Below are 15,887 nucleotides of genomic sequence, written 5' to 3' on the forward strand. Positions count from 1 at the left end.
GAAAAGGAGTACATGTGGCACCTTAGAGACTAACCAGTTTATTTGAGCATAAGCTGCATCTGATGAAGTGAGCTGTAGCTCACGAAAGCTTATGCTCAGATAAATTGGTTAGTCTCTAAGGTGCCACAAGTCCTCCTTTTCTTTTTACTGAATAGTTTGTTTTCATTGCTAAGAGAAATGCAAAAAATAGAGTATAAATAATAGAAAAAAATCACTTATTTTTTTAGATTTAATCCCATAAGGTCCTACTTGTATTGTAAGTTAAATATTTAAAATAATTCTTAACTGTTTCTCTTTTTTAGGTTTTAGCATTGGTGTCAGACAGCTCTTTAGTGTGCAAAATGTCAGTGTGGGTATTATTATGGATGATGGAAGAACTATGTTATTTTACTATTACACTCTTTAGATATGACTTGCATACGATTCTTTACTTTGAATATGACAAATTTACTTTTTGGGGGGAGGGAAAAAAATTCAAACTGTGTAAATAATCCAGATTTGTAAAATTGTGTAAATAAGTGCTGGAAGTGTAATGGTAGATTAAACTTGTTAGGTTTTGGTATTCTAGAGAGGTTATTAATAGTCAGCTCCTTTTCATTTGACCATTTAATACAGTAACTTGGCAAAATGCTGCACACAGTATATATCTCATACTTTTCCTTTTGAGGCAAATCAGTGCAATCTGAGGTCCCAGTCTTGCAATTTATTCCAGGTGAGTATATGCCTGTGCTGAGCTCCACACAGGACATGGTGCATGATTTGGGGCTTCATACCAGAGTTGCCTGTAACTTTCACTGCAAATTGGTAATATCAAGTAATTTGGTCTTTTTCTCTCTATTTGCCTTTCTCCTTCCTTCCTCTTGTGCTGTGAAAAGTAAGGTCTTCTCTCTCTCTCCTTTTCTCTTAAAAGGCCAAAGAGACCAGTAGAAGGATAACCTTAAATGTTTTTAAGGCCCAGCTTGACAATGCCTTGGCTGGGATGATTTAGTTGGTGTTGATCCTGCTTTGAGTAGGAAATTGGACTAGATGACCTCCTGAGGTCTCTTCCAACCCGAGTATTCTATGATAATAATCAATAATCACAGTATTATTTTCTTGCACTTGTTCTGGAGTAGAACGAAACATTATCAGTTTGCTAAAGAAGAGAACATTTTAAAACACAGCCCTTTAATCTCAAAATAAAATTCAGAACAAAGTGGAAACCATCCAGGGCGATTATGGGGGAGCCGGGACTGTAAGGAAAACTACTCCCTTCTCTGGTTTACCAATGGACCTGTCAATAATCAGAGCATTTCAAAACTCACAATATGAGTTAGCCCCCCCCCCCTTGTTTGTTGCAGGAATAAATTACGTTTCCGGTTGCTGGAAGGTTGAAAAGATCCACCCAGGCCAGAATATGGGTTTAACAAAACCCCAGACAAAAAACGTGCTGGGGACAATTGTGCAAATGAAACTCCCATCTCCAATGTGCCTTTCCCTCTCAGCGAGCAAACCAATCAACCCCTTTGTGCAGTAAGGGTTCCAGAGTGGTACCTTCCCCCCCATCCTGCCCCTCACGCCTACTCAATATCCTCACATTCGAGACTTCCTAGGGTGAGAGGGGTCCCGTGTAAACGCTGTGGGAGTGTTTGGGTTTCTTATAAAATTATTAGGGGGTGTGTGTCTCTTTAAAACTCTAACCCCGGCCAACTCGCCGGTTGCTGTGGCATCCAAACCACGCCTCCATCCCCGTCCCCAACCAGTGCGCCTGCGCAGTAGCGCTCGCTCGCGCTCTCTCTCTCGGCTGACCGTTTAAAGCGGTAGCGTTTTTAAATCCCCCTTCGCTTGCGCGCGCCGGGCGGTTGATTGCCCGGGGTGTCAACTGATTGGCCGAGGGGGGGAGTGGAAACGGCGTGCTGATTGAGCGACCGCAAAAAGAAGTGGGCGGAGTGCAAGCAGCGCCTTCTGATTGGGCTAGAGGGCCGGGCGGGGCGGGGCGCGGCGCTCATTGTTTGCAGGGCGTTGGAGGGGCGGGAGGCTGGCGGTGCCGCCGTTGGAGCCGCCACAGGCTGAAGGGCCCGGCCCAGGTGAGTCCGTTACCGAGCTCCCCACCTGGACCCGCGGCATTGCCTCTGCTTGCGGCGGCGGGAGGGCCCCGTCCGGGGGCGAGGCGGGGGCTCCCCGGCCCGGTGTGGGGTGGTTGGGGACCGTGGGAGCTGCGGGCGCTGGGGTCTTGGCCCGCGGATCTGCTGGCCTCCCGGGGGGCTAGGATGAGGGGATGCCAACCCCCCAGCTACAGCTAGCTCCCGGTCCGGGGCCCTCTCCCGCGGCCTGGTCCTGCGTGGGTGCCCTGTGCGGGTGTACAAGTTGGGCTGACTTTATTCGCGCGTGGGGGGTCACGCCTAGGCTGTGGTGGATTCATGTGTCAATGCCGTGTCAATGACCTGGTAACATCCTTCGGCTGGTTATCCGCTCTGATGTAAATCAGTTACTTGACGTGATGTGTGCGGTTTGTTTGTTATTTGTGTTACTTGGGGTGCCTTGGGGCCCTGACCCATGACTAGGGCTCCTTTCTTTAATTTTCTTTCTTCTGTTTTCCTGGCAGGGGGTCGAAGGCTGCAGTCATGGAGGCTATTTCTGCTGTTTCAGATCACCAAATAGATCCTAGGTATCTGCTCTTCTGTAGAGAAATTACTTTATGGAAAGCTCTTGATTTTAATATTTTTCCTTACTAGGAGTTCAAAGAAAGCACTAATCTCTCGATTCTTGGGACTACAAATAACACAGCTTTATTACGTCTGCAATGAATGATATGCCCTCATGTATTATATGCATTACAGTAGTGCCCGGAGACCCTAATTACGATTGGGAGCCCCCTTGTCCAGGTTGATGCACAAATAGACTTTAAATGGCAGCCTCTTCTCTGAAGATGTTACAATTTAAGGCCCTGTTCTGCTGTTTGATCTGTGCAGGTGGGTCCCTGTGCCTCCACAGAGCCTAATCCTTACAGGTCAGCTTTCACCATTGGGCTCTAAATATTGTAGTTAGTGAGAGTTCTTATGTTTAAAATGACTAAGGGCATGGCTACACTGGAAACTTCAAAGCGCTGCTGCAGGAGCGCTCCTGCGGGAGCGTTTTGAAGCGCAAGTGTGGTTGCTTGTGAGCGCTGGAAGAGAGCTCTCTCAGTGCTCCTGGTAATCCACGTCCATGAGGGGATTAGCTCGGAGCCTGTCCACACTAGCTCTTTAGAGCACTCAGACTTGCTGCGCTCAGGGGGGTGATTTTTCACCCCCCTGAGCCAGCAAGTTAGAGCGCTATAAAATGTAAGTGTAGACAAGCCCCGAGTTTAGTGACCCATTTAGCTTTGCCCTTAAAGACCAGGACTTGTTAGTAACAGTGTATAGAAGGAGTGGGGAAGGGTGTGTCTGTGTCATATTTATTTGTTCCCAGCTTATTTTTTCTCATTTTAGCTGGTGGAATTTTTACATGTTGGAGAAGTTCAGTCCATACTTGCACAACATTTGTGCATAGGAGAGGGATACAACTTCTATAGTTATATCCAGTCCATTCACCTGCAAGTGTAGGATGATCCAGGTAGTGTACGTTTTTTTTGACTGCTTGGTCCGCTAACCATAACTTTTTGTTTATATAAAAAAAAAAAAAAAACTTAGTTGAGAATTGGGCTCCATCATTATTAAATACCCTTTGAAAGCTGTGTATGGAGTCCATTTTCTAGTACACAGGTGTGATGTTACAGAAACCATCACGACTCAAATCCTAGTATGCATCTAAGCAGTGAGGCAAAGATTCAATAAAGGTTGAAACTGATTTTTGTTGTTAGTTATAAAGTTTTGCTTATTTCTGATTGCTATGGAAGTAGTGAGACTTGAATGTGGAGAGACTGGGAGCTTGACAAAGCAAGATGGGGAGAACTTTTCATGCATAGTGACAGGTAAGGGGTAGAACAGGAGAGAGAAGGCATAGAGATAAGATGACAAATGACACTACTTGGACAAACAGAATTCAGTACTACAGAGGGCTTCTTAAGAAAAAAACATTAAGATTTTAAAGTTTCTGTTAGTGGCCTCCCTTAGAAGTAGCACCTCTAAATAAATAGTGGGAAACAATGGTGAGGAAGTTTTGCAGTGGTGTGCTACTTCTTTGGTGAACGTAGGACCTCAATCTCCAGAGGTCTCAAGCTATTGCCTTTCACCAGCATGGCCACTGTTCAATTCCTGTCTCTTTTTCCATCCCTTGCTATGTATGGAATATTCTCCCTATATTGGTTGAGCAATCCACCATCATGTTGTTCCAGACTGTTATGGAAGAAGTTAATCTCTGCAGTGCCTATAGTGCTGCCCACTTCTTATTTATAATGTCACCAGAAAGTGAGAACAGGCATTCACATGGGACTTTTGTATCTGGCATTGCAAGATATTTACATGCCATATATGCTAAACATTTCGTATGCCCGTTCACGCTTTGGACACCATTCCAGAGGACATGTTTCCATGATGACACTTTTTTTTAAAAAAAAAGCATTAATTAAATTTGTGACTGAACTCCTTGGGGAAGAATTGTATGTCTCAGTCTCTGTTTTACCTGCATTCTGCTATATATTTCAAGTTATAGTCGTCTCCAATGATGACTCAGCACATGTTCATTTTAAGAACACTTTCACTGCAGATCTGACAAAACGCGAAAAAGGTACCAATGTGAGATTTCTAAAGATAGCTACAGCACTTGACCCAAGATTTAAGAATGTGAAGTACTTCCAAAATTTAAGAGGGATGAGGTGTGGCGCAAGCTTTCAGAAGTCTTAAGAGAAAAACTCTGATGTGTAAACTACAGAACCCAAACCACCAAAAAAGAAAATCAACCTTCTGTCGGCGGCGTCTGACTCAGAGGATGAAACTGAACATGCATCGGTTCACGCTGAATTGGATTGTTATCGAGCAGAATGTGTCATCAGCATGGACATATGTCTTCTGGAATGGCGGTTGAAGCATGAAGGAACATGTGAATCTTTAACGCATCTGGCATGTAAATATCTTGCGACACCATCTACAAAAGTGCCATGTGAATGCTTGTTCTCGCTTTCAGGTGACATTGTGAACAAGAAGCAGGCAGCATTATCTCCTGCAAATGTAAACAAACTTGTTTGGCTGAACAAGAAATAGGACTGAGTGGATTTGAAGGCTCTAAAGTTTTACATTGTTTTATTTTTAATGGCCATTATTTTTTGTACATAATTCTACATTTGCAAGTTCAGCTTTCATGATAAAGAGATTGCACTACGGTACTCGAAAAATACTGTTTCTTTTGTTTTTTACAATGCAACTATTTGTAATCAGAAATAAATATAAAGTAAACGCTGTACACTATGTATTCTGCACTGCAGTTGAAATCAATATATTTAGAAATGTAGAAAACATCCAAAAATATTTAAATAAATGGCATTCTCTTATTAACAGTGCAATTAATTGCACGATTAATTTCAATTTTTTTAATCACTTGACAGCCGTAAATTCATGATTTTTTTAAATTCTTTTTATTTAAATATGTGTGGGTTTTTTAAAAACCAATTTAAAATTAATCTTAAAATTAGGCTTTAACAGAAGTTGTTAAACTTTTCTATTAAAATAATTTTAAATTTAAATATGCAAAATAATATTAAGCAGTACATGTTTGCTGCCAAGTTTTAAAGAGTCAAACCACTGAACTGTTGGAAGTCACTAGCTAAACTCCTGGTACTGGAGTACCAGCTTCTGACAGCAGTTGGCTCTTCTGCAAGTACAGAGAGAATATTTCTTCATTTTAGTTTGTTCTGTTCCATGCCTAGTTCATTTAAAATTTAAGAAACCAATTGGGAGTTAGATAAAGCAGGAAAGTATGTCTCTTCTTCCAGTCTAGGAATAAAAACTAGATGTGAGGGGAGAAGATCTAGCTCTAAAATCTTGAAGGAACTGGGGACCAGAAACAATCAGTTCAGTTCACTAACTACAGCTAATACTTCCTTTGTTTAATCAGCTTTCAATGTAAAGCATTGCTGACAAATTTTTCTTTTGTCCAGCACGCTAAAGTCCATTTTATTTAATCAGAACATTTAAGAAGTTGTTTGTGTGCATTTTTAATTGTTCTGAATTTCCATTCAAATAAAGCTAGACATAATCACAAGTAAGAATTTACCATCTAGCAATAAGAGATGCATCCTTCACCATTTTCTAATATAATACAAAATATAACAATTAAAAATCTTAATAAAGATAAGTTAACATGTATAATTTTTTAAATAAATGTGCATAGATATAGTGTATCCTGACGGTTAGCAAAAAGAAGCATTACATTTAATGTAAAGACTATATTTAGTTGCATATCAACATGTTTTAACGGTTACCAACCAATAAGAATCAACCTTTCTTTAGGAAAAATAACTAAAAAGTACAAATGTAAAACACAAATTAAAACTGATGTTTTAAATCAAGGTTTCCTGCTTTCTAATTCAAATGTTTAAAATCTTCTTTTGATTTAAATCAAACTAAATTGGACTGCTCACATGTTTGATATTAAGCATCTTTATAAGTTTTTGTGGGATTGGGCCCTTAATTTTTAAAGGAATACCTACCGGTTAATTTTTTATTCTAGCATTTCCTTATCTTAGCTTATTTTTAACACTGACAGGATATTAATCTACTTTTCACCATTTATGTTGTTTGTCCTCTCAAGTAAAATGTAACCAATGGACAAATCAGTTTTACTTTTACCTATCTAGGTACTTATGTGGTCTGCAACACTCATAACTGGGTGCTTTTGTGTCTAATTCACTTTCTGAAGTGCAGTGTTTGGGTTGTAAACAATACAGGGAAATATTAGTCCTTAATTCAACAAGACTGTTTTTTAAAAATTTAATAAACATTTCTGTGAGCTTGTTGGGCGTTGCAACTTTAAAAAAAAAATTTAAATTGACTGACAGCATTCTTTTAATGAGAACCAATCCTCCATCATAACCAGCATGTGAGACAAGTGAGTGGACTGAGGTAGGGCATGAGAATAGAGAAATCTCTTTCCCATGGCAACTAAGTGTTCAGAAAAAGAATTGCGTAAAGTAAAAGGAAATAAGAAAAAGTAACTTGACAGAGTTTAGGCAGTGCTGTGTGAGGGAGATTTAAATGTATATTTTTGATTAACGTAAAATATTTTAAGGAAGTCCTGAGTTGGTCTTTAGTCAAATATCAGCAGTGGGTTATGAACTGTATTATATGGATTACTAAAAGATTATTTCTGTCAACTTGGAGAAATCTTAAAATAAAATTTGTAAGGCTTCGTTAAGAAATTTGAATGGCTACAGTTTCTTAGCATCTTTTGAGTCCTGTTTGTGGCTGTGAACTTGGATTTCTCTGGTCACAACACTCACAGCAATACTCTTTCTGTGTGATATGCTGTTTGACTTCAGATATAATTACGTTTCTTTAAATATTCTTCAAAACATGCTGCTTTTTAATGGAGCAAATCCCTATGTAAAACTATCAAGAAAACTGGAAATATGACCTTTTGGCAAGTTTTTTCTTAATCTGAATTTAAAGTGAGCTGAAAATCACTTATTTCCTGGTATGTCTTATTCTTTCCAATGTTTTATCTAGAACAGCTTCATTTCCCAAGCTTTATCTAAAAATAATTAGTGCCTTTGCATTAACACCTAACGCTGTATGAAGGAACTGTAGCAATTAGCCCTTTAAAATGGCAAAATAAATGAAAACCTCATCTTTTCCGTTTCATAGGAAAAGTTTCTGCTTCACTATTTTGACATTCTTAAAAGAAATGTTGGGTTTTTTTTTTTTTTGTTTTTCCTTCCTTCATCTTCTGGCCCCCAACCCAAACTGAATAAAGTGCAGCTAAAAAGATAAGGCTTAATATCTTTCTGATTATTTTTTATTTTGCAGAATTGCTTCAAGCAGGATGGTACCATTCAGTTTTCCTCTATCAAAATGTGCACTTTGGGATCCAACACCTGTGGGAGATGTTATTGGCGCACACATCAGTTATTACAGGTATGACTAAGACTAATTTGTATCTCGAAGAGAAACAATTAAAGTAGAAGGGGCTCTTATGAGTATGTGCAGAACAATATTCCACAAGTTATGTCCTGGTATGGCATATTACTCTTTCAACCCTGTTAAAGACTATTCCAAGATCAGTTAATCATGTGTGGACTGTATAAAGCTTTATTGAGTTTTATTGTGCTGAGGAAGATTAACCTTTGTAAGGATCTGTTCATCCTTTACATGTCCACAGACAGAGGGGATTTTGATTTCCCTAACCCCACCCCTGCAAAAGCAACTCTGTGCTGGAACTCTACAGCATCTCAGGGTGGGGCTGCAAGGAAGGGCTGTCGACAGCATCTCTTTCTCCAATAGCAAATATCCATGTTTGTTAGTTTAGTCAGAAGCAGTAAGTACTTGTCTTCTCTGCCTGCGCTCGTGGGGACAGAAAAGGGGTTTGCTTAACGCTGCATCACTTCCATGTTTTTAGTAGGAACTGTCCTCCCAGAGAGGCAGAGAAACAATGGGGAGGAAATCACAGTGAGAACAGTATAAATATCTAGCTAGAGGGCTTCTTCCCTCTGAAGGATTGGGGGGTCCCTTCCTTGTGGATCAGCACAATCAACAGAATTGAGAGGCCCCTATGAAAAATATCTGCCCCTCAAGGGAGAAGGTGGAAGAAAACTATAAGGTACAAAGATGATGGCAAATCTCTTGTTTCTATGGGCTACTTGTCCTCTGCCGGCACATGTCTGCTTTGTCAGGATCACTCTTTCCTGCAAATGCCAAAATGCTGAACTAAGTTCAAAACTCAACCTGGAAATCCTAATTAGGTAAAATGTTTACAGTCCTGTTAACATGTCAAAAGTTTTTTGCCAAACGTTCTCTTTAAAATAAGTCAAAAGGCAAATCCTGGCCCTCCTCAGTTCCTCGGGCCGTGTGTGTCAGACCTGGAATTGGGGCATGTTTGCACTGGCGTGCCCTTCAGAATAAAACCTGCGACCCTCATGATTTAAGAGGGTCAGATGGTAAAGAGGGTGTCAAAAAGTTTGATTATTCAAGCAAAGTCCATTAACATTAGGAGAGGAAAAATCCTGCAACGCAGCAGTGCAACAGCAGAGAGAATACTCTTTTACTAGCCAGGGGTGAGTACTAGTTGAAGACAACATGTCAGACTTCTGGGCAGCCTAGAGATGCTATGGGAGCTTCAACAAAAAGATTAAATGTAGATAAATGCCTGTCAGTGACGGAAAAATGTTCTTTTAATGGAGGATTAATCAGATTTGTACAAAATCTTCTGTGAAGTTAAGCATTGAACAAAGTGAGGCATAGTGTACAAGGGGCATTGTAGTAGTTGATAGACCTGATCCTTTTCAGTTGGCTAGGCTGTACTTTTGTTACACCTTTACCCTTTGTGGATTTTTCTCACAGTATTCCTGAACCCTTTACAGGGTAGTTCTAAAATAGACATTCATTGGTTAAAAATGTATGTTAAAGACTTACATTTTAAGTCTTCCCTAACCATGACCAGGTAGGATTTGGGACAAACATTATAGCATTCTCACAGACCACTTCAGTCATCTCTCATCCTTATGTTCTTCACAGACAGCTCACGGTCAAACTAGACATGCAGCTTCAAGCTAAAAAAATTTCTAAGGGGCTTATTGCACCTAGATTCTACTATTCTTCCTTTACTATAATATCCAAATCTCTTCCTGTTTAGGGCATGGGATTGTTTCATTGTAGTAAAATATTGGTTTATTCTTTGAAGTAGTTTATTCAGGACAAAAATATTTTTTATATATATATATATATATAATATATAAAAACTTCCTAAGTATAACTAAAATATTCTTGTTTATATAATATACCTAGAAATCATTGTTAATGTAGTTATTAAACACATTCATTGTCTTTTCTCTTCTTTTTTCTCCTCCCCCCCCCGCCCAGAAATCCCAAACTATTGGTGATGGAGAAGGCTCTTCGTCTTGCCTATCGCCATGCCAAGCAGAGTGAAAGAAAGTTCTTTTCCTGTTTTTTGCTCGGGACTCTTGCAGTGGATGAAGGTAACTTTTTTTTTTAACCTACATGAATGTTTTATTAAATAGTTTGTCACTGGCTTTCTTCTTTCTGCATTTCTGGTGATTGAGCAAGCCTCGGTCAATGAACTGAACTTGATGGTTTTGGTATGAAAGATACAGTATACTTCTCCACATCCACTCTTATTTTTTCCTCCCCCAAGACGATGAAGGTGTATCACTGACAATAGACAGATTTGATCCTGGTCGAGAAGTAACTGATGGTTCAGAGAAAGTCCCCACAGCACCTCTTCCTGGAGACTTTTTGATTCCATGTACAATTAATGCTTGGGGATCTTCCTCCGGAGATGTTGTAGTCCACAATTCTGAAGACTTCAACTTCGCTTTTAAGGTAAGCCACTCCTAGCAACTTTCTTATCTCTTAAAACAGTGACACAGAGAGGAGACGAGATGGCTTTCAGTATCTAAATCCAGACCAGAAGAGGAAAGGTCAGAAGGCTACCATTTAATGGCCTATGTGAAGTGAGCTGTTCTCAGTCCACATCATGATTGTCACCAATAAGCTCCATTATTGGCAGTCTCAGTAGAAATTCCAAAGACAAAATGAGCATGAAGACAAAACTCCTTTTTGCTCCTAGCTGAAACTCTCTCCCAGAATGGTGGGATAATATGGGGAGAGCTTGCTCTGTTGATGATGCCAAATCATTCTTGTGAATAATTATTTCAGTTTGCAAGGCAATATTCAACAGTAAATTCTCTTGAAATCAAAAGATCCGCAAAGTGCCCCCCAAAAAACCAAAACCATCCAGACCCTACACCCTCTTTATCGGTTGATTTACAGCATATAAAGACAGTCATGCATGATTTGGGTGGATTTTTTGTTGTTATATATATATATATATATATATATATATATATATATATATATATAAAAATAAAATCAGGAACATCAGTTCTTTAGCCCCGCCTACAAAAAGCCAAAGGGAAGTAAAGAACCCTCTTTGGGTATGTCTAAACAGCAACTAGACATCTGTGGTTGGCCCTTGCCAGCCAACTCGGGCTGTTTCATTGTAGTGTAGACTTCTGAGTTCCGGTATTCTCCTACCTTGCAGGGCCCTAGAGCCCGGGCTGCAGCCCGAGCCCTCAAGACTACACTGTAATGCAACAGCCCCGTGAAGCTGAGTCAGATGGCACTGGCCAGCCGTGGGTTTTTCATTGCAATGTAGGCATACCCTTTGTTGCTGGAGAAACCTGAAATAATTACATCGCAAGAGACCGCAAGATAAGCTGCAGCTTTCCAAACCTTTAGTTATGATAGGACAGGATATCTAGTTACACTGATTAGTTTTCCGGTTTTGAGAATTGTATTTCAAACTGATTTCAACTGAAGTCTGAGAGCTAATCTTAAATTTCAGTCTGTTAGGATTTTTTTTATCCTTCTCTAGTTCTCCAGTTGGTCCTTCAAGCAAAATGAGTAAGGCAAGCCATGATGATGTTGTTTTTTTTCCCCATGGTTTAAAAAATAAAGCAGAAAAATACCTCATTCTTTTTTGCATCAAAAGGCATAGTAATAGGCATAAGCAATAAGTTTCTCTGCCGTTCATCTTTAAAGAAATAATATTCCTTTGCTTGAAGCTGAACACATGCTTAAGTCTTTATAAGATCAGACCCCAAGACAGGTTTGTATGATTGGTTTTGGACCCAGTTAATTTAAAACAAAAATGTTAGGAATTCTTTGGTAGGGCAAGTTGCACCTTGTATGGTTTGTGCAGCTTTTAATACACAAAGTATTGAGAGAGTTATCTGGACTATGAACAACATTAAAATGTTGTTGTGTAGAAACCGTATACCAGTAACTATAGAGATGGTAAGTAAACAAAAAATTAAGTTACATAGATAACTTGTGAAGTAATGTGGTAAACTCACAAGAGTGTGTGTGTAAATAGGCTATTACTTGTAAACAAATGTAAATCTAGTAGGCTTTACAGCTGAACCAATTTCCTTTTCTACAAACTGTATAAATGGGAGCTGTACATCTTTAAATATTTTAAGCCTAGCTTAAGTTAAACCTTCCTTGCCAAACTCTTCTGGGAGAGAAGGGATATTTGTTTTCTCCAAAGGGGATGCTTCAGTTAGTATAGCTGCTGTTCAAGGAAGCAGAGGATCTGGGGCAGCTAAACATTTTTTTCCTGCTACTCTTGCCCTGTGACTGTATTTATAGGGTGGTTTTTCATATCTAGAAAAAGCAATTTATGTTCCATTGAATAATCTCCTTGTGGTGACACATCCTTTTGTGTTATGCGGATTTCTTGGATGCAAGCAGTTGTCCTGTTGCTCGGTTTTTGATGAACTAATTGTTGGACCCTCCGTTTGCCCTTGTAGATTTTTGTGTGTTCCAATTTAACATAACTAACTACGCATTTTCATATATATATATATATATATATATATATATAATGAGAGAGAGAGCTATATATAGAGAGATATATAATGGATGCATTTCCTATTACTATTCACTATGTTCAATATAGTCATGAGCTGTTTGAAGAAGGGGCCGATTCTTTGTGTTTAAACAATGCCTGGCACAATGTTGGCCCTGATTCATGACACAGGCACCTAGGCATTACTGTAATATACCTATTGTCATGTATAAATTAGGTGTATAAAGACTAATTTCAGCAATTTTTTTGCATATCCTAGGGACTTCAACACAGTTTATGCAGTAGAGACTCTTTGGATCTTTCCAGACTGCTCACCATAAGAGTTCACATTACTTCAGCAGAGAACATGGACAACCTAAACTTTGATTTTCACTGGGCAGCTGTTACTATAACAAATGCTTTAGAATACACGCCTGTGAAATCTGTCCCAATTATTCCGACAGCCCTGGCAAGAAACTTGAGTAGTCATATGAATATTGCACAGGTTCAGGGGACTTATAAATGTGGGTAAGTTCAATGTTAAAACTTTCAGGCATGAAGTGCTGGTCAGTTGAATGTCCTAGGATCAGTTAGGTGGTACAAGGAAATTATCTTCCATTAGTGTCAGTGTCTCAGGCTTCCTGCTTCCTCATAAAGACAGCTGAAGTATAAAGAATATTATTTCTGATTTAGCTTTCAGTATCTTGAATTAGAAGGAGTTTACACAGGGAGCTGGTCCTCCTGGAACAGGAATCTGGGGACATTCTGCACCATTCTATTCAACTAGAGCTCTTGGTTTTGACTTTAGTAGGGGACAGATCAGTCTACAGGAGGAAAAAGAAAAACAATTTATAGATAGTTTTATTAGCTTTAAAAACAGTCTGCAGTTTTTTAGATTGTCACTTCTGGGTCTAGCACTGATATTATTTATACGATAATCAGGCCGTTTCATTCCAAGCTCACCGATCTTAAAAGTATTTGTAAGTACTCACAATAAGATAACATTAGAAACTCTTCATTTTGTCTGATTGTTATATTGTTAATTGGATGCACTGGGAACTTCATTTATGATCTACATCAGAAAATAAAGTAGTTTAAGCCTTCAGTGCTGTCAGGATTTTTGTCCTGGATCTTTGACCATTTAAAATGTATATTTTTATTTTATTTTCTCCTAACCTCCTTCTTTTATGACTTAAAATTTGACACATCTTACTACTTTTCTGGGTTCATCAGAGCAACCAATATATTAAGCTGACTGTAGTGGCTTCAGTAACAGCTTGGTGGGTTGTTGATAGCTAGGAAATAAGCTTGGGAATATCCATTCTTTCCCAAGACATGAGTACTTTTGCCACCTGAAGCCTTCACAGAGCATCTTCTGAAAACACACTTTCAGCACAGGATTTTCTTCTTACCTTAAATGTTGTTCTGGACTTCCTCAGTCCTAGAACAAACACTTAACCTATTATGTTCCAGATACCTTACAATGGACCAAACCCGAAAACTACTTCTGGTGCTGGAATCTGATCCCAAGGCTTATGCTTTGCCGTTGGTTGGAATGTAAGTATTTGGTTAGTTTTGTATAATGCCTTTTCCTGATGTTTCTATAGTTTTGTCATGTACTTGGGTGAGTGTTTAGTGAAGGATATAACAAATCCATTTCTAATGGTATGTTTTTTCCTCTTCCCTTTAGTTGGTTGAGTGGCATCACTCATATATACAATCCACAGGTCTGGGCCTGCTGCCTGCGTTATTTGTTCAGTTCTTCAATTCAAGAAAGGTAAATGACTTAAACTTTATTTGATAAACGTCTTGTCTGAGCTACTTAACATGGGATGCTGTGGAAAACTTGCTTTTGGTTTGATCATGTGCACCCCTTCATGGACTGTTGGCTCTATATAAGTGTAACTGGGTGACATTGTGAGGCCTGTGCTAGTTAGGAAGTTTGACTAGATGATGTAATGGTCTCTTTTGACCTTAACATCTATTAATATAAAAATAAATTTCAGAAAATTGGCAAATTGGGTCAGTATCTGTCTAATGACTTTTGGGAGGGGGAGAATAGGTGTTAGTTTTTAAAATGGAGGAATATGCCTCCCAGGTTGTTGTATTTTGGTTTCTTTTGTTGTTGTTTTTTTCCTGACTCTTAGGGCAGCTGATCTCTTCTCTTCTTCTCCTTTCTACTCCCCTCTTCAAAACAGACATTATTTTAACAGTTCCTAGTACTTTTTTCTTGTGTACCAATTTTTGGTTGATCTTCTCCTGTTGTCTGCCTTTTTTTAACTCCTGTTGTCCTTTCCTGTCCCATATTCTTCCAAGAACTTCAAAGCAAGCATTGACTTCTAGTGCTGGGGGTCTTAACATTAGCAATACACACCTGTTAGCTATTTGTCATGGGTAGTGTTTTTTCCTAATCCTTGTGGGACCGAGTGCCACTGTGTTCCAGTGGGTTAAAAATTGCACTACATGATTAAATGCCAAGAATATAGTTCTGTGACCTGTTTGTACCAGTCATTAAAATTAGAATTTATTATTGCCCTGAAATTAAACTTGAAAAACACAGTTTGTCATTATCTGCCCCTGAAGTATGGTGACCAGACAGCAAATGTGAAAAATCGGGACGGGGTGGACGGTAATAGAGAGCCTATATAAGAAAAAGACCCAAAAATCCCGACTGTCCCTGTAAAATCGGGACATCTGGTCACCCTACCTTGAAGGAACACAGTCAACTTACAAATAGATACAAGTAACACTTGTCGTAAATATGAACTGTCTGAAATTTTGTAACGGTAACATCTATAATTACTTAAACTTAAAATTTAGAGGAAGATTTTGCTATCCATTTTGCTTACTCTTTGTATTTGACTGCACTTCGTATAGTGCACTCTTTCTCTGTATAGTCAAGTTAGCAAGGGGGTAAACTGTCGAATCAAAAAGACCTTTAGACATTCAATGGGGGAGAAAATTAACTTTATTATTTTTTTTTTTTTAAAATCAGGATGCCCTGATTTAAGGGTGCTATATCACTTAATGGAATTTTGACATTAGCCACGTCAAAATTTTGACTTTCCCTCTTGATTGTCTTTGCTCACTTCTCACAAACGTTTTTTAAAAAAAAAGCCAACCTTCAAATGAAATAGTTTTCAAATATCGTGAGAGTAAACTGTACTGTTACCTTCCAAATCTACATAACTCTTTTCATTGTTCTTGATCTTGGGTTTATTTGTTTCAAATGCTGAATTGGACTAAAACATCCAGTGTTTCTCAGCTGTAGAAAATGTTAGTATATTATAGGATTAAATTATCCTCCTCCCCAAACATTCATTTCAGTATTTTCAATAGAAGAGCTCTACTGAATATGTAGAAACAATTGAAATGCTTTAAAATGGAGGTTCACTGCTTGAATTTTAGAA

The 15,887-nt window shown here is 38.8% G+C and overlaps 1 protein-coding gene across 4 annotated transcripts in view; it reads left to right on the forward strand.

Moving 5' to 3' along the window:
- Positions 1-1,986: 1,986 nt before the first annotated feature.
- STIL (STIL centriolar assembly protein) overlaps positions 1,987-15,887 on the forward strand; it is a 32,606-nt gene continuing 18,705 nt past the window's right edge. The window contains exons 1-8 of one of the 4 annotated variants that reach the window (XM_048859804.2): positions 1,987-2,066; positions 2,585-2,647; positions 7,920-8,027; positions 9,969-10,084; positions 10,261-10,448; positions 12,758-13,005; positions 13,951-14,034; positions 14,168-14,254. In XM_048859804.2, the coding sequence (XP_048715761.2) occupies positions 2,604-2,647; positions 7,920-8,027; positions 9,969-10,084; positions 10,261-10,448; positions 12,758-13,005; positions 13,951-14,034; positions 14,168-14,254 (875 nt within the window). In that variant the 5' untranslated portion in view covers positions 1,987-2,066; positions 2,585-2,603. Of the gene's footprint in view, positions 2,067-2,132; positions 2,648-2,752; positions 2,952-3,449; positions 3,574-7,919; positions 8,028-9,968; positions 10,085-10,260; positions 10,449-12,757; positions 13,006-13,950; positions 14,035-14,167; positions 14,255-15,887 lie in introns of those variants that run through there. The other 3 variants (XM_048859807.2, XM_048859805.2, XM_048859808.2) reach the window with 3 other exon arrangements.

The sequence above is a fragment of the Caretta caretta genome, chromosome 8 (assembly GCF_965140235.1).
Source record: "Caretta caretta isolate rCarCar2 chromosome 8, rCarCar1.hap1, whole genome shotgun sequence".
NCBI classification, from domain to species: domain Eukaryota; kingdom Metazoa; phylum Chordata; order Testudines; family Cheloniidae; genus Caretta; species Caretta caretta.